The sequence below is a fragment of the Saccoglossus kowalevskii genome, chromosome 2 (assembly GCF_978046115.1).
Source record: "Saccoglossus kowalevskii chromosome 2, keSacKowa6.1, whole genome shotgun sequence".
NCBI lineage: Eukaryota > Metazoa > Hemichordata > Enteropneusta > Harrimaniidae > Saccoglossus > Saccoglossus kowalevskii.
The window spans coordinates 27,601,188-27,620,640 of NC_140642.1; the positions used below are offsets into that span (position 1 = coordinate 27,601,188).

Sequence of the window (19,453 nt, forward strand, 5' to 3'; positions counted from 1 at the left end):
CATGAAAAAATAAACAAATCATTTGAGAACCAATGGATCTTAGACATGCATAATGATAATAGAAAACTAACCTTGGCTAAAAACAAACTAAGAACATACAGACTTTTCAAACAAGATTTAAAAATTGAAAATTACCTAATTAATATGCAGAACCATGGTCTTAGAAGGTTAATTGCAAAATTCAGGACAAGCAACCATGACCTTAAAATTGAGAAAGGCAGACATAATAATGTGCGGCTGGATAAAAGAACATGTGATATGTGCAGCCAAAATATAGTTGAGGATGAGCAACATTTTGTAATGAAATGTCCAGCTTACAGTCACCATAGGGACAAATTATTCCTGACTGCACAAAATAAAATTCCAAATTTTGATAAAGAAAATAGTCAGAATAAATTCATTTTGATTATGGCAAACCATACTCTAGCACCAGCCTTAGCTGTCTTCTTAAAAAACAGCTATGGAACAAAACAGCAACAACTATCAGTGTATTAGGCCACATTCTGTGTTCATTCTATATTCTGTATTCACCATTGGCTGCAAATTGTATTTTTTTGTTTTTGACTTTTTTTTTTTTTTTTTTTTTTAGAAATGTTTTTATTTTTTGTTTTCTTTTTTAGATTGTAGTTTTTTTTTTTAAATTTCTTTCTGTAAGACCCTTTTTATCCTTTCCTAAGGATTTTATGCGTCTAATAAAAATATATCATATGATTGGTTCTTCGCCTTCAACTGTGCCGTGCGTTCGGGCCAACCGTTAACTATTCAAAAATGGAGTCAATTTGTGTAGTTTTCTTGATTTATTCTGCAGATATAAGTAAAATATAGGTAAGGCTTTGGTGAAACGTGAAAGAGCAACTAATATTCTTCAACCTGGTATTTTTTTATAGATTTAATTTTTTCATTCTGTTCGTCTGTTTTTTCCAGTTTAAAAAATATGAGCTCGCTGGAGCCTTCATCCCTTGTCTATTTCTTACACGAGTTACCAGCCGATAACCCCCCCCCTCATAGGGACTGCGTACAGTTGATCATAGTTCCTGGGCTCCCTGTGGCTTGAGTAGTGATTAGCTGTAGGTCCATAGATCTTCTTGTGTCGGTCTTTATTCTTTGTAATAGTATTTTAGTCACAGTAATTTCTGATGAATTTGATGTCATTAAATTTGTTATTTTCAGATATTAGGATTGTTACCGAAACAAAAAAGCTATAGACTTGCGTAACACAGGCGTGCGACGCCAAATTGCACCGAAAATAAAAGCAGACAAAACAGTGCACGACCCGTTACGCCTACGGGGCGCAAAGGACGGTGAGCAGGACCCCCCCCCCCCCCCCCGCCGCAGAATATTTTCTTGCATTACACCATCGAAGCTAACGTGACTCGATAATATGTTTATTAAACTCTCACGAAAACTCAAACCGTGACAAAAAAACATTAGTTTGATATTTTTTTCCCTGGGATTTTAGTGCTTCGAACGAAACTCCCGTGGCAGCCATCTTCTGCAGGTCGAACGAGGACAATGTGACGTCACCGGAGAAATGAAGGCATTCCCGATAACTTGTTCGATACGCCGGTAAAGCGCAGTCTACTTCAGATGCATGCGTATACTGCTGAAATTTTTTTGGGGGAGAAATTCTCAAATAAATGTCGCAAGTAAGATGCAGGGAAAATAGACAACAGTAAATACCATAGCAAAATACTAATAGTAGCAGACCGTGACGACCATTTCCTGGCGTTTCAGGTGTTCCACTTTCCGAGGGAAGTTCTAATACATTGACAAAATTTAGCAAAGTAATTTTGTCCTCATTCGACCTCAAGAAAGTGTCCGTCTCTGGAATTACGTCACGGTTTTCGCGCTGATGAGTATTTAATAAATATCGTATACATTAGTGATTGTTTCTTTTGCGTACTTTACGAAAATGGAGTACTTTTATATAGTTTTATTTGTGGCGTCTTTTGGCGTTGCACGTTTGTGTTATGCAAGTCTATAGCTATATTTGTATTTGTATTTGACTTTATTAAATTTTCAACAATTATCTGCATAGCAAAGAAAAATTTCGTCACATTTGCTGTATTTGCCTTACTGCACTTTTCTTACCTGGACAAGTATCGTTCATTTATATCAAGCACATTTTCTTGCTTAAGAGCAATGTACAATTCTTCAATAGTGATTTATATTTTTAGTGTACATAAACTCCACTGTAAAAATGACATTTCTATCTTAGTAAAATGAGAACTTTCAAGGAAAGCACAACATCATACTTTTATTTTATATCTAATAATATACATATAGAAAATATATTCATAACAAGATATAAATTTCACAATCATAGTCTTTGAAAAAGAAATACATGGCCTTAGAGATCATGAATAAATTAAAAGTGGATGTTTAGTTTTATTGTACCACAAAAAAGATTTTTTCATATGGAAATAGCCCAGTCCAGTCCAGTCCAGTGAAAGCAGTGCATCATTCAAATATTACCTACATTGACATTGAAACAAAGCGAAAAAATGTTCACACCATCACATTGAGCCTTTCTGAAATATGTGCGAGTACTAATTTTGAATAAAACTGGATCGGACACTCCCGAAAAACTGTTTATCACATGCTGAAACAAATGTGCATATGAATACAATTATGTCATTGCATACCTACTTTGAACAAAAACGTGCTTTAGTAATCATGTGGAATGTTCATACCAAGTTAAAACAAAATGCCTGAAAAATTTTGTTTTTTTGGTACTAAAAAGGCCGCCAAAAAAAAGTTCATGAAAATCAACAAAATCAACATGCATGTGTATACTATTATGTCTTGTTTTGTAACTATTATGAACTTTATTTGTCAAATCACGCACGAGAAATAGATATATAAAAATGAAACCAACATGGCCATCAAAAAGCCATTTTGAACCAAACCACAAAACAAACCAAACCCAACGTGCAACTGCATCATGTCTGATGTTCATACTAAGTTTGAATATTTTTTGGACCAGTCAGTTAAATTGTATCAAAATCCCAAGATACCTGAGAAGATCATGTAACCTATTATGTCATTCCTTTGACCCAATTATAAACAAAATCTGTGAAAATGCATCTGAGAAATGGGTAGAAGATTTGTAAAAAAACAAAACATGGTCACCATTTTGAACCAAATTGCGACACAAACGATGTCAATAACAAGTTTGAATGAAATTGGCCAAGGCATGTGATGACACGTCTAATTTTTAATCAAAGGTCAACAAAACGAAAAACAAATGAACATGACTGATGGACAAACAGAAGCCGAAACATAATTTTGAACTATGTCAGACCATGGAGGTATTATTACTATTACCTCCATTTGGTCAGAAAGAGACTAAAAAATATTGGTCCTAGAATTTTGCATAATTCTGTCAAACTGTAACATGAATTTTAGCTTACCTGCAACATTTTAACAGTCTAATTTTAATACAATATAAAATTATCTACAACAGGGAATTATTATCATGTAATTGCTTTGTCCGTAAAGGCTGTTTAATTCCATGAGTGGTCCACATTGTTTGTTAAATTTAGTAACACAGACATTAAAAGAACACATGCAGGTAACACTTATCTGTGCACATATGGCAGCAGTGACAGGTATTCAATTGGATAGTACCAGTGATGTAGAAACTAGGCAGTTGTCGGTCAAAATGAACACCTACTCTGAATAAAATAATGGCTAGTGTTATAAACATACACGTGGAAAGACAGTAACTTTCCAAGTACACTCCAGAAAATAAAATTCAGCCTACTCTCATTACCTTTCTAAATACCAAAAATGTCTCAAACAACACATTTATACATACTATATAATATTTGAAGTTTAAAAATATTGTACAACTGTTCGTTTAGTGTAAACTATCTTGAGAATTGCATACCCTATATATGTCCATATTGAAGCCAATATAGTGAATGTAAACAATATTACTTAATACCCGGCTGTACAGACTGCATCAATATCTTACAAGTAAAAATATGTTGTAAATGAATTCAAAGGCAATATACAATGCTTGCTTATTAATACAATGTTATATTTTGGTCACAATTCATCCCTGATTAGCAGCTTGTACATGTAATCTATGTGGTGTTACTTTCAATTTACGAAGTATAATCATCACTGGATAGTGTCTATCTTCAATGTATATATCATGTTCCTTTTCTTTAGCCTGTAATTAGAAATTAAAAATCACCGACATATTACTGTGAAATACTTTTTGGGTGTTTTGTATGGAATTTATTTTCACTGATTTTTGATGAGTTGAATGTAAAATATAAGAAAAAAAAGTATATTCGCTGGATTTTATTTTCGCTAAATCATTCCTTCAGTGAAAATAGCACAGGACAGGAACTATAATCAACTGTACATATTTTTTAAACTGGGAAAAAACAGACGAACAGAATGAAAAATAAAATCTATAAAAAATACCAGGTTGAAGAATATTAGTTGCTCTTTCAAATTTCGCCAAAGCTTTACCTATATTTTATCTATATCTGCAGAATAAATCAAGAAAACTACACAAATTGACTCCATTTATGAATGGTTGGCCCGAACGCACGGCAGAGTTGGAGACGAAAACCAATCACAAGACTGGTTACGAACCAGTTGAACAAGGCTAACCGAGTCGTAACCTCGATGTAGTTCGTAACCAGCCTTATGATTGGTTGTTGACAAATTCTGAACAGGTCACGCCTCCAACTGTGCCATGGTGGAAGTAGCAATACAGGGAAAATTATGGTATAACCAGGTAAGGACAAATGTAGAGAGAAAGGTGATTGCATTATACAGCCTCTGATGATGAAAATAGTCAAATGTCCAAAATACCAACCGCAGATATACTAGTACTACAACTAGTATGCATTATGTATCAGAGCCCTTTTGATCAGGGGTCAAAATATATAATGTGTATGTCTGTTCACAATAAAGATCCAATAGAAACCAACTTAAATCTGACACGCAAATGACAGACAAGATCATTTTAGATTTTTGTCGTTAAAAGGTTAAAGTTTACAGTATGTATGTGTGTGTGTATATGTTTACAATACAATTGCAAGAGAAAAAATAGCAATTGCCTTCAAACTTGCCACACATGTCCCTTGTGATCCTAATACTTGCATTTTAATGTGAAGGCAGAGGTGAATATAGTTTTGATATGAATATTAAAATAATATATACCACAGGTCGGGCAAGTCCTCCAAGTGCTGTCTACAGTCTAGTTAACTTTTAGTGTGCAATTTGCCTGATTTTAAATTGGATAAATAATTGTCATTTTGATTATAATTTGGTTTACCATACTCTCAACTTTAATTCTCTGATATGAACTGTTGTCTATAATGTAGATTTGGTGAAGTTCATGTGATAGTTTAAATCCAAAATACACTTTGACTCGCAACTGTGATTTATCTTAATACAGTAAATTATTTTTGTTATATATTTTCAGTGAAAATGTTCTTAGACTAATATGTTATGTTTATGTTTTTACCTGCAAATGTTTCTCCCACACGGTTTGGTCATAATTATCAGTTCTTTCCACAACAAAGCCATCGATAGCCATTTCACAAAACTGCTCCAATGTGTTGCCTCTACATGGAGCAAATACTGTTACCAATCCCTGGTTTCACAAGTAATGCATAAAAAGTAGTGAAACAAAAATATATGAAAACATACACTGATATTAAGTCAGTTATTACAGCATTTATATGCATGCAGTGAATCACAAACAGAAACTAAAGATCAATGTTTAGTCAGTTACACAATGCTAAATTGCGATCCAGTTTCAACATTGGCAGAAATGATTTTAATGAATTTTTAATAGTAAAATTGCACCTATTGAACTGGATTGTCAAACGAATACATGTGCATACAAGTGACATTTGCACATTGGTCAAAGCATGTCTGTGATGGACACACACACACACACACACATACACACAAGCACAGAGACTGGATGGATAGATGGATGCATACAAACAGGGCAATCTAAAAGTCTTTGTTTTTGAACTGTGCCTGATCTAGGACTAACTATTAGTTTACCAGCTAGTCATACAGCTATTACAGCTATAAAATTAGTCACATGCTTTTACAGTAGTTTACCAACTAGTCATATCGTATCAATTGTAGCACATATTGGCACATATTCCAGTGTAGAATTCAAATTTCTATATGTGATTGATAAAAAGATTTTAGGATATTTAACTTACCTCTGGTTTTAATAATGTATAAATCACATGAAGTAAATCTTCTTGAAACTGTTCAAAAAATAAACTGAAAAAAATAGCAATTTCATATGGTCAAAGTAACCTTATTTATATGCATAATTCTAATACGTTTCAGCCATTTTGAATCAGAACTTTAAAACAAATTAATGTGTATGTGTGTTTAATACCATAATTAAAATCGTATTTAGTTTTACTGCAATCAATCAAGGCATGTCAGGGATAGGACTTTGAGTTAATATAAAATGTATGTCACTCAACCACTTTTAATTTGAACAGAAAAACAAAATGATGTACATCAGAATAGAATTATGTACAATGAATGTTTCAAGTTTGTACAAAATCTGTTTATGCACAACTGAGACTCGGGTTTGGAATTGGCAGAAATGCTTGATTTTGATGGACAAGAACTTTTGGTTCAAACATATGAGGTGCACATGCATAGTTGAATGAATTTCTCTGTTCATCTCTGAGAAATTGTTTCAACACATTTAAGTAACCAGAATTTATCAAATTTGAGGACCAAAATGGTCACCAGTCAGCCATATTTGATCAAATAGGAAACATTCATATGTAAGGCACCATTATAGTATGTTTAAATGTGACTGGTAAAAATGGCTCTGGATAGATGAAAAGATGGAACCCAAATTAATAGTCCCTGATTTCGGACTTTGTCCAAATTGGGGTCGAAAAACAAAGCTTCTTAAGATATAACTGCAACAAACAGGATTGTAAAGGACATGTCAATTATTGTGCATACATATCCACACAAAGTATTAATAAATCTTGCTTAAAAACCACTATGTACAAAGTGTATTTAATTTCATCAAAGGGTGCTTCAGAATAATCATACATGATAACTATTATTATACATTATTATTATATCTAAAAACTAATCTAGATATTATTATATCTAAAAACTAATCAAGTCTAAGGACTTGGTACCAAGTTTCATTGAAATTTTGCGACTCAATGATCTAAAGCTCTAAAGCTAAGCAATAGTTTTTGAAAGTCCTATCGCATATTCAGTGGACCATATATTCCCAAACATAAAAAGAAAGCCCAACTAAATTAACTTACCAATCAGCACATATTATATGATCAAAATAGCCCGCAATGTCACCATATTTATTATCTTTGTCCCATTTTATAACTCTGATAAAAAATATAATGAAACATATTGCTGTGTTAATAAAATGTATGATAACCAGTGTGGTCTCTATCACTAGAAAACCTTAATGTGTTAATAATATAGACATAACCACCAGGGAATTCTATCACTATTAGTGAACTATCATGGATATAATGATACTGGCGTTTCTACATAAATAACAGTTTGATGCACAATATGAAGACATAATGAATCTGTAAGACTAAATAGAAACGTTACCTTGTTGTTACTTTAGTTGATCCAAAAGTACTGTGGTTTCTTTTAATAATTGGGTGTACATCTAATTGAGCAGAATTAAAGGAAGATGTCCAGAATAATCTACACAATTACACTACAAATAATTACAATTATGAAATTTGTCATGCCTGGTTCGATCCAGCCAGTGGGCAGTTGACTTGTCTGATCCAGCCAGTGGCCAGTCGACTGGTCTGATTCAGCCAGTAGCCAGTATGACTGGTCTGATCCAGCCTGTGACGAGTTAGAATGGTCTGATCCAGCCTGTGACCAGTTAGAATGGTCTGATTCAGCCAGTGACCAGTTAGAGCAGTCTGCTCTAGCCTGTGACCAGTTAGACTGGTCTGATACAGATAGTGACCAGTTAGACTGGTCTAATCCAGGCAGTGACAAGTTAGACTGGTCCGTTTCAGCCAGTAGCCAGTATAAATGGTCTGATCCAGCCTGTGACCAGTTAGAATGATCTGATTCAGCCGATAGCCAGTACGATTTGCCTGATCCAGCCTGTGACCAGTTAAACTGGTCTGATTCAGCCAGTAGCTAGTATGACTGGTCTGATTCAGCCTGTGACAAGATAGACTGGTCCGATTCAGCCAGTAGCTAGTATGACTGGTCTGATTCAGCCTGTGACAAGATAGACTGGTCCGATTCAGCCAGTAGCTAGTATGACTGGTCTGGTCCAGTCTGTGATCATTATTAGAAAAGTGTATTTGACTCATGATTTGTTTCTTAGAGATATCAATATGTAGATTGTAGTACTATGTGAAACAACCAGGTTTCACAAGATATAGGTTATGCATGGTACAAGGATACTTTTGACAGATATTTCATTTCCATCTGTTAGCAGCACTTCTTTGGCTTCACAAAAAGCAGCAATCTGTCAACGAACATAGAATAATGATTGGTATATTGTTTAATGGTAGTAGATGGACAGAAGGAGGTAGAATGTCATTGTGTGAAATGTGTTGAGTACAATAGAAAAATCAAACAGTTGGTTAGATGTAATTAGAACCTTGAAAACAATAAAACAGAATTTGCAAATTAATATATCAGAAATGGTCAATGATAAATGATAATTTTATGGTCAATGATATGTTGAAATGATGTTTTTATGGTCAATGATAAGTTAAAATGATGATTTTATGGTCAATGATATGTTGAAATGACGATTTTATGGTCAATGATATGTTGAAATGATGTTTTTATGGTCAATGTTATGTTGAAATGATGATTTTATGGTCAATAATATAAGTTGAAATGATGATTTTATGGTCAATGATATGTTGAAATGATGATTTTATGGTCAATGATATGTTGAAATGATGCTTTATGGTCAATGATATGTTGAAATGATTTTATGGTCAATAATATAAGTTGAAATGATGATTTTATGGTCAATGATATGTTAAAATGATGATTTTATGGTCAATGATATGTTGAAATGACGATTTTATGGTCAATGATATGTTGAAATGTTTTTATGGTCAATGATATGTTGAAATGATGATTTTATGGTCAATGATATGTTAAAATGATGATTTTATGGTCAATGATATGTTGAAATGACGATTTTATGGTCAATGATATGTTGAAATGATGATTTTATGGTCAATGATATGTTGAAATGATGATTTTATGGTCAATGATATGTTGAAATGATGATTTTATGGTCAATGATATGTTGAAATGTTTTTATGGTCAATGATACAAGTTGAAATGATGATTTTATGGTCAATGAAATAAGTTGAAATGATGATTTCATGGTCAATGATATGTTGAAACGACGATTTTATGGTCAATGATATGTTGAAATGATGATTTTATGGTCAATGATATGTTGAAATGATGATTTTATGGTCAATGATATGTTGAAATGATGATTTTATGGTCAATGATATAAGTTGAAATGATGATTTCATGGTCAATGATATGTTGAAATGATGATTTTATGGTCAATGATATAAGTTGAAATGATGATTTCATGGTCAATGATATGTTGAAACGACGATTTTATGGTCAATGATAAGTTGAAATGATGATTTTATGGTCAATATGTTGAAATGATGATTTTATAAAATAAATAATTGCTAGTCGGTCAAAAATGAAAAATTCGTGAAGAATGATGACAGACAGTCACTATATGCACAGCACCAGCAGAGATAATAAAGAAGGGGAATTTGCGGTGACTTACCGAAATGCCAGCAAGACATGTCATACCACCACCTAATTCGCACACAGTTTTATTCCTATGACAAAAAACATATAAGTCATATCTACAGATGTCATATTATTAAATATATACACATACTTATTAATCTATAGATTTCATTAATCTTTAATTAATGTTATACTTTATCAAAAATAAAGTACAATGTGAAGATAATGAGCATTTTCCCATTGTGCACCCAAGTTTGGTGTACTCTTTGTTATTGTAATAATAAGCCAAGTGGGGATGGAAGTACTAGAACTGAATTTTAAAATATAGTTGAAAGAAATCTTTCTACCTGAAAGAGTTTTTATGTTTAAGACAATGATAAGTTAATACTTCTTCTGATGGCCACACACCTGCAAACAATAATTACACAAGTCAATTCACATGATCAATTTACTGCCTTATAACGAGTTTGCTGTTCTTATCAATACCTCGGATAAAAACCATGGGTGGTTTCATTATTATCATGGTTTATATACTCACATACATTTCCAGTGTTATTAAACCCAATAAGTTCTTCAATTCCCATGGGACCAGTCAATTGCCTGCAAATACAATAAAAGATCAATTTTCATGAGATGAAGGTGAAAGTAAATTAGAATATATTGGTGATTTGTTTTCAATCAAGACTTGCATGTAATGAACTTTTAGCAGCTCTATTAAATGTACCATGTTGACAGAGGGCAGTATATCATGTTAAATTTATTTTCACTAGTACATGTATATAATTTCACTATTTTTCACTATTAACTGGGTTTTAAGTTCAAGAATTTGCCAGTTAAATAATAAGTTATATTGGTACTTTAATGTCCATGTGGATTTGATTTAGTGGGTCTTACATATAGCAATTGGATTTTTAATATTTGATGATTAATGTACAATGTAGACAGAGGGCAGTATATTATAACATGATCACCTGTTTTGAAAAACTGATTAAATGATTTCATCTATAACTACTAAAGTAGGATTTTAAATTGGTTGAAAGTTTAGAACATGGTAATATACATGTAATGGTGCCTACCATACATATGAAATGGTTGTCATGGCAAGTGAACTGAAAATATACATTTTTGCATTTTTCTACCAAATGCTCAATTTTTTGTATATTTTATACAATTTATCAATTAGAGTAGCTTATGAAAGTTATATAGCTTTTATAAACACAAAAAAGGGACAAAACAGTGTCATTTGATTTTCAATGATCACAAAATAATCATTTTTTTCATACTTGTTGTGTCTTTGCAGCATTCTGATATCCATTATTATAATAATATACAGTGATATTCACATCTGAAAATTATGAATGATAAAGTTATGGATATAATCATTTTCTACAACAGATGTTGTGATATCATATTTTCCCCATAATTCCTTGCTGGAAAATCAAAATAGCGGATAACTCATACTAATTAAAAAATTATATATATATATATATATATATATATATATATATATATATACATACGTGGACAGAGAAATTAAGACACGACTACATGAGTAAAGTTCACTCTACAGTACTGTTTCGTAAGGTACATGGAGTACCTCACTCATCAGGAGTTAAGACTTTATTAAATAAACCACCGAAACAGACTACGTTATAAGCGCTACAGATTTGCATAACAATGGAGTGTGTTTACGATATTAAAACTAGTTGTTGCATAGCAACGATTTGGCTCTGTGTCTACAGGAAGAAAAAAGCTCATTTCTTTTATTTAAACTACAGTAATGTGGTTGGAAAATTATAATATATTTCTCTCTAATACATAAGTTGCAACGTTTGCTTGAAGTATTGTATGGTGCAGCACGCGATAACACTCTCCATTTGATGTCGTAATCGATGTTATTGTCTTTTAATGACCAAGCGTATTTACTGAGCTCTGTTGCGTTTCTCAATGATTGGTTGCGTAGCGATGCTGTGTGGTTTCTGTACCGGGTTTTAAATTCATTTCCTGTTAGTCCCACATATGTTTCACACTTGTTGTTGTCTTGCCGTCTGATATTAGCTTGGTAAACCAAGGCCGATTGTAAACAATTTCCGTCTAAGGGGCATTCAGATTTCTTACGGCAGTTACATAATCTGTTGATCTCGGTACTGGGTGTATTGGTGTTGGCCGCTGTAAGCTGTTGTTTGTTTTGATTGCAGATTATTTGCTTCACGTTATTCCATGGAGGTAGAAAAGAGATCTTTTCTACCTCCATGGTTATTCGTACAACTGTAGCTCAATTTGATGGTGTTACGGCTGAAAATTTTCCTGAGTTTGTTTCCCTGTTGGAAACACTTATCAACCAGGGTGAGGAATCTTCTCCCGACGCTGTTAGTGATAATTTTACTGAAGGGAGGGTTAAACCAGAGGATGTTGTTACGAGGTCTGTTTGTTCTTCTTCTTTCCGTGGGGGGTTCGAATTTGAGGTGATAATCATATCCACTTTGATTTAGAGCTGTCTGGTAAGGTGGCGCGGCTAGATCAAAGTGTTTTTCGTCTGATGAAAGATATGACAATCGTTTGTTGATTCCTGCCGGTATATTCTTTGTGATGGAGGGTGGGTGGTTGCTCTCTCTATGTACGTATAGTGGGTGGCTGTTGGGTTTAATATATGGATTGTAAGAGCTGTCAGTGAGGTTGAATGTGACGTCCAGGAAGTTGACAATATTTTTATTAGCTTCGATTGTGACTTTCAGACCGTGTAGTTTGAAAATACGACAGATGGCTTTTTTTATTCTTTCAGTTTCTTTGGGTGTGTTGTCTACAGCGGCTAAGCCATCATCTCTGTACAGGCCGATCATTATATATATATATACATTGTATATATATATGCTAGAACCCAATTATCTGCGAACCAAGTTTCAACCAAATTAGACAGCCTAAATTTGAGATACAAGCAGAAATGTGCAAAAAAAAAAGACAAAAATTCTTGATTTTTGTCCCCCAAAAAAATGGCTGACATTCAACTACATGCATCTTGGATTGATTGTATTTATCAACATATTGTTTGGTTACTAATTAATTAATAATTATTAATGCCAGAATTCAACACCGTATTTATTCAGTGCTATGCTATTAAGGGCATTCAAACAAGCATAATAAAATCTTATAATAATTTATTCTCAGCACAAAACATTAAAGTCACAATCATTAAGTATATTTGCTTAGTTTTGATCCATGTACATCTTGTTTTTCATTGGCATTAACTACTGTGACTGAGGTGAATATGTTTTTTTCTTATCACCCTTAAAATAAGGAGAATTAAACAAATCTAATAAAAGTCAACCAAGATATATAAAATAAACATCAAAGCAATCTGGCTTGTGCTCCATATCTTAAAACAGCACTTTCACCCAAAATGATAAAAATATTCACTAACAAGTAAAAGACACATGATTTGCCTTTTAGGACACAAAAGGGGAGAAGAAATAATGTCAAGTCAATGTAATTAAAAAAAATAGCATGGAACCAGTAGGTTTTGCACAGTTCCAGTTCTGTATTTAATGCTGAAGTCCATCTCTAGTAATAATCCAGAAGTGTTGGTGTACTTTTGGCTCTATATGATGTGATCAATAGCAATGTACTGTAATAGGCCAAACATATTTGGTTGAAATGCTAAACAATGTAACCAAAATTTACTATGTAGAATCATCAAAATCATTCAAGCCATTTCAGAGAAAGAGTTTTTGAAATGAAAAGTTTAACCATTTTCCCATACAGCTATAAATTGGATTGGATCGCAAAACAAGTTGCAGGCACATGTCAACATTGCATCTTTCAATATATCATATCTTTAGCAACTGCAAAGAAATGATTGGATATAAAACTAGCAGCCTGTGGGCTGATATAGCTCCGCTCTGAAAGCAATGACTATAAAGAAGCAATTTAAACTTAATGCTAGCTGCTTTAATATCGCAAGACACCAACTTTCTTGATTTTGTTGCAGGGAATATTTCACTAAAAGTAGAGAATTGAAGATATCTTTACGAAATGAACAAATCTAATAGAGGTCTACCCAAGCTGCATATGTACAAGTATCAAAGAATTTGGACTACTGGTTTTGAAAGACAAGTCAAAAATATGTTTTTGATGAAAAATGACGAAAATATTTGCTAAAAATATGGAATTGAAGATGTTGACAGGAAGTGAACAAATCTGGATAACAATTTTGAAGTCGATAATATCATTTTTGAGCCAAAAATGACAAACCTATTTGCTAAAAATAGAGAATTCAAGATATGGTTACAAAATTACCAAATCTGACAGAGATTTACCCAAGGTACCTAGTTACAAGTTAAAGTTACAAAGAAATCAGATTAGCAGTTTTCAAGAAGAAGTTGAAAATAACATTTTTGACCAAAAATGACAAAAATATTCATCAAAATTAGAGAATTGAAGATTTGTCACAAAATCAACAATCTGACAGAGGTCCACCTGATGTACCTACATATACAATATCAAAGCAATCAGACTAGCAAAAATGACAAAAATATTCATCAAAATTAGAGAAATTAACAAATCTGAAAGAGGTCCACCCAAAGTACCTACATACCATGTATCAAAGCATTTGGGCTAGCGGTTTTCAAGAAGTCGAAAATAGCATTTTTGACCAAAAATTACAAAAATATTAGCTATAATTAAGACAATTGAACATATCCAAACGAAATGAACAAATCAGAGAGAGAACCACCCAAGGTACCTACATACCAAGAGTCAAAGCATTTTGGCTAGTAGTTTTAAAGAAGTCGAAAATAGCATTTTTGACCAAAAATGACAAAAATATTCGCTATAAATATCACAATTGAACATATCCACACGAAATGAACAATCTGATAGAGAACCACCCAAGGTACCTTCCTAGAAAGTTTCACAGCTATACAGTTTGTGGTTTTTAAGAAGAAGTTGAAAATGTAAAGCTGAACGACGGACAATCAGTAATACCATACGCTCCGCTCGACTTCGTCGACAGCGGAGCTAAAAAAATGGCCACCAGTTGTCTCACTCATCTCAGCTTCAAACAGTATCAGAATAGAGCAAATTTTGTGTTTCAAATTGCTGCTAGTTGGCTATTTTTGCTTGGATCATTAGGTAACTTGTTAGAAAAAGATCGACCAATGCTTGACCGCAAACAGGCTTCATATAAATAGTTCCCTACATATGGACTACTGATATGTCCAAACATGGACTAGCAAATTAGGGAGTCAGAGAAAAGAAGGAGGAATATTGAAAAATAATTTTGGGCAGGATTCATTTAAATATTGTACTTTTTAATGTTCATTTTAAATGTTAGTTTAAGAACTTGCAAAAATAAAACAAAAATAATAAAAAATTCTTTTTATTTTCATATTAATTTCATGTTCTGCAGGGATGTTTAATTACCAATACAAATCTACCCCCCCACCACCTTTTTTTATATACATGTCTCTAATAGGTTTGACACACTACTTTGATGATTTGCATGCATACAGAGTAAAAACAATTCTATGCGCATCATTCAACAGCATTCTGACCAATACATGGCAGCTGCTTATCTCAAAAGTTACATGCTTGCTGTTGTCGATCACTAGTTGATAATCCGACAGTTGGTCATTTCATTATATCATTGAAAAAGTCAATAATGCAATGTATTTAGAGAAGAAAACATTGATTAGTACACACTGCACACTGATCGGACAGGCATGAGTATTTAAATGAAAAAACACATTTCACTCAATAATGAAAGTAAAAAGCAACTCTCAACAGGACATTTTCCTCGCTTTACCCACGGTATTTTTAAAGGTATTTGATGACAGCATTCTTTGCTACAGTGAATCCAAATAAAATCAGCCATAGCATGCCTATAAAATAGTTGATGACATGTTGAAATTATGGGATTTGAGTTTTATTGGATAAAAATGGCTGTCAAATGGTCAAAGGTCAACAAAATAAAAAATAAATTTATGTGTAATGAAGAAAAAAGAAAGTATTAATCTCAACAAGCAGCCTGTCAGCTGAGATAGCTCTTCTGTTAAATATGCACATTTCAATTAAAGAACAGAAGATATCATTAGAAAATGAACAATATGTATAGTATCAAAGCAATGGGACTTGCTGTTTTCAACAAGAATTCAAAAATATCACTTTTTACCAAAAATGACAAAAATATTCACCAAAATTAGAGAATTAAAGATATCATTACAAAATGAACAAATCTGAGAGAGGTCCACATGTAGTACATATATATGTAGTATCAAAGCAATAATTGTTTTCAAAAGATGAACTGAGCATTAGAAGAATAATTTAACATTGTTCACAGTGATAACAGCTCATTGTCGAAATGAAGCTCACTCATTCACACTAGTCACAATAAGCATACTCTTGAATAAAAACTTAAATAGACTCTATTTTAGGTGTCAGTGAAGATTGAAATGTCCAAAAAAAATGACGCCAAGATATTAAAAAAAAAAAACTTTAAAAACTGCCAAAAAATCGGCCAAACGAACAGGGCGAATTTACGGCAGAATCCGGTACAAAATTTGAACAGAATCTGTTCATACAGATTCAGTCTGGAATAGTGAAAATGTGTGATTTTTTTGCAATTTTGGCAGGACAATGGCTGTCATTGGCCATATTGAATCAGATCACGAAACAAATGATCAAAAATAAAAACTAATAATTAAAAATCTGTTTCATACATTCATCCATCAGAAACTCAATTTGGAAATAAGATATAACTTATCAGACTGGTATATTTCAAGATGATGTTAAATATACATGTTGATACAGTCAGCTTTTCCATCTTTGATATTAACACATATTGACATATCCCTTTTGAGATATGAAACAAATTGACCTACTGTGTCAATATAAACTTTGACAAGTTAATATACTGTGCTGTCACCAATAGTGTCAGCATACATGTCTCTAGTACAAGCAGTAAATACCATACATTCACAGCTGTCTTGGGACATCACTACTATGTGTATGTTACATTGAATTATATCCAATCCACAATAAAACATGCTTAATCCATTCATTCCAAAGAATGTTGTACTACTGATCAATTTCCATGGTAACCAAATGGTTCAGATTCTAGTTTTAACTATCACTGCCCTATACCACAATGCTTGTACCAACCTTAATTTACAATAAACAATCTGACACTGGTTGATGCCTATATGGGCATCAAAACTAGTATAAATAGCTACATGTAACCGTGTGAGTCAGACTTCACTGGGATAGTATTTAGATGTTAAACCAACAATTTCAAACCTCTAAAGCAAAACAAAATAAGAGCAATTGCTGCATAGTTTCTATTCACTATGAACCAGAATACCGGTAGCATGTTAAGTTTATTCAAGGATATTTTGACATATTAAATAGGGTGAAAATTATATCACAATATTGTGTTATTTAATTATAGATTTGGATACATGCCATAGTCTTTTGAATGTTTTTACCTGGTACAAATCATGGTTCGAGGGAAAAACTGGGTTAAAAAATTTCTCTAACCATAGGAAATAAAAGATATTATTTCATGAAAAATAAATAGTATGCCCAGAATCTCCTAATAATTCATGACAATAAGAATTACCCATCTTATAACAACATACTATTTCTTCACTTTATGTCCCAAACGTAGACATTTTCTAAGTAGTTGTATGATCACATGTTTTTATGCCAATTTTGCAAATAATATCCATTCCAATACCTTAAAATATGAGCACATTCCATGAAACAGTTGAACAAGTATACAAAAAAAAATAAAAGAACGAAGAAGAAAAAGCAAATGCTATATACATAAAAATAATTTTTGCCCAAAGAGTGTTATGTATGTGATATTTAATAAATGAGACTGTACCTGATATCAACACTGAATTCTGTTACATCTTGACATGTATATCTGTACCACGAATTAAACTCATCATCTGTATCAAGGTGTGTGGTTGATAGTAGCCCAAATGAAATAAATTTTCTTGTTGAAGCACAGTGTTTTTCAGATCGAAATGGTCGACTCTCTCGTTTTCTAGCAAGTACCTGGCAGGTAAAAATGTTTATTAAGTATTTTACAAGATAATGCATTAAACTAAATGAGGCTCATTGTATGCAGTAAAAAATTTAATTTGAAATTGTGTAAAACACGTTTATAAATTAACCAGTCAGAAACAAACTCAGCAGAAATTAGGAAGGCACAGCCAATCTCAGTTTTCATTAACAAAAATGACAGTCAGATCTTCGTATAAAACATGTAGGAAAAATGGAAACAGCCTAGTAATATCTTGAAATTGCATTATTCACTCTCAATGGGTAAACTCAATGTAAGAAACAATTAGAAAGTATGACATCTTAGATGATTATTGGAAAATAGGAAAGTGTATTCTTTGGATTCTTTGAAGTATGATGATAATACAAGGATATTACGAGGATACCTCAAAGTATGCTCGAAGACAGTACAGTGGGAATATCGACCACTGCGCAGTGAAGGTTGATGCGACGGCGTACTGTGAGTGCACACTTTGAGATATTCTCATAATAACCTTATTATATTATACATCTTTTCCTTCCAAGAAAACATCATGGGAATGTCGAAATCAAAAAAGTTTAGAACAGAATCAAAGAACTTCTTTGTGGGGAGTCTGGTCAAACCCTGGTGGCAGCAATGTTTGTTTTTATTATTAGAGGACACTTATGCGTGTAATCATTCCATATTTGGAATTCATATTTCCTAACATGGTAGAATGAAAATACCCTGTAAAATACCACAAAATTACGGCACGCTGTAACTTATGGTGACATTATGTTACATGTATGGTGATATGTATTATAATAATGATTTATTCAACACTTATTACAAAATACCTCAAAAGCATAATTATTGTTGAAGAAAACACAGAGCAGAGAAACAAATATTTAAAACAGTGATCAAGTACGCTTTTTGAGGAAGGACATAGAAGTAAAACAGTGGTTTTCTTCGAACCTAACTTTTCTTGTCTTGATACAGATTGAAGTTTCAGTTCTATAGAAAAAAGGGGGTAACTATGGAAACGGGAATTTTGCATTTTCCCGCATAGGGAAGGTACTTAGTAGTCCAAAGCGGCTGCAGTTTTGTGAAAAAATTTGGTGTAATCTTGATCTTTGAGGATGGTTACTTCGTGAAATGTATTATTTTGTGAAATTTTGAATGTTTAAGAGGTCAAACGACAAATTTCAAAAATGTCTACAGACCCGTCGATCAAACAATAGACGTTTCATGCAGGCAAATGAAACGCAGTTCATTTTGTATATCTGCTTTACCTGACCAAGCAGCCTCCAGCGCTGTCTTGCAGCACTCATCACCATACGTCTCGGAGACAAGCTTTGACAGGTTTTCCTTCCAGAGGCCATCCTTCACCACTTAATCATCAGACTGTTGCTGTTGCTGTCAATTCGTTCCCCGATGCGCGTATATGTGAGTAGTTTCAGATTCAAGTCACACGGAAGAGATCCCGAATAACGAACGAACAAACAAGCAATCACTCTCATAAATAACTAAAATAACACAAACTGTATATATAACGTTCTAGCGGTGTATCGCATGCATGCTTTAGTTTATGTGATCAAACGAAGTATGATGTTTTTTGTTTATTATGTGTAACCAATCGGGGTT

The 19,453-nt window shown here is 33.0% G+C and overlaps 1 protein-coding gene across 1 annotated transcript; it reads right to left on the bottom strand.

The window, feature by feature from the left end:
- Window positions 1-1,989: 1,989 nt before the first annotated feature.
- On the bottom strand, window positions 1,990-19,246 carry LOC102801922 (calmodulin-lysine N-methyltransferase-like). Its single transcript, XM_006813082.3, has 11 exons — window positions 19,102-19,246; window positions 17,669-17,844; window positions 10,328-10,389; window positions 10,137-10,197; window positions 9,824-9,878; window positions 8,446-8,509; window positions 7,618-7,678; window positions 7,308-7,382; window positions 6,213-6,276; window positions 5,495-5,623; window positions 1,990-4,180 (listed from the first exon to the last, which is right to left on the bottom strand). The coding sequence occupies exons 1-11, from the start codon at window positions 19,189-19,191 to the stop codon at window positions 4,061-4,063; spliced, it is 957 nt and encodes a 318-aa protein (XP_006813145.2). The 5' UTR covers window positions 19,192-19,246; the 3' UTR covers window positions 1,990-4,060.
- Between the last annotated feature and the right edge of the window lie 207 nt (window positions 19,247-19,453).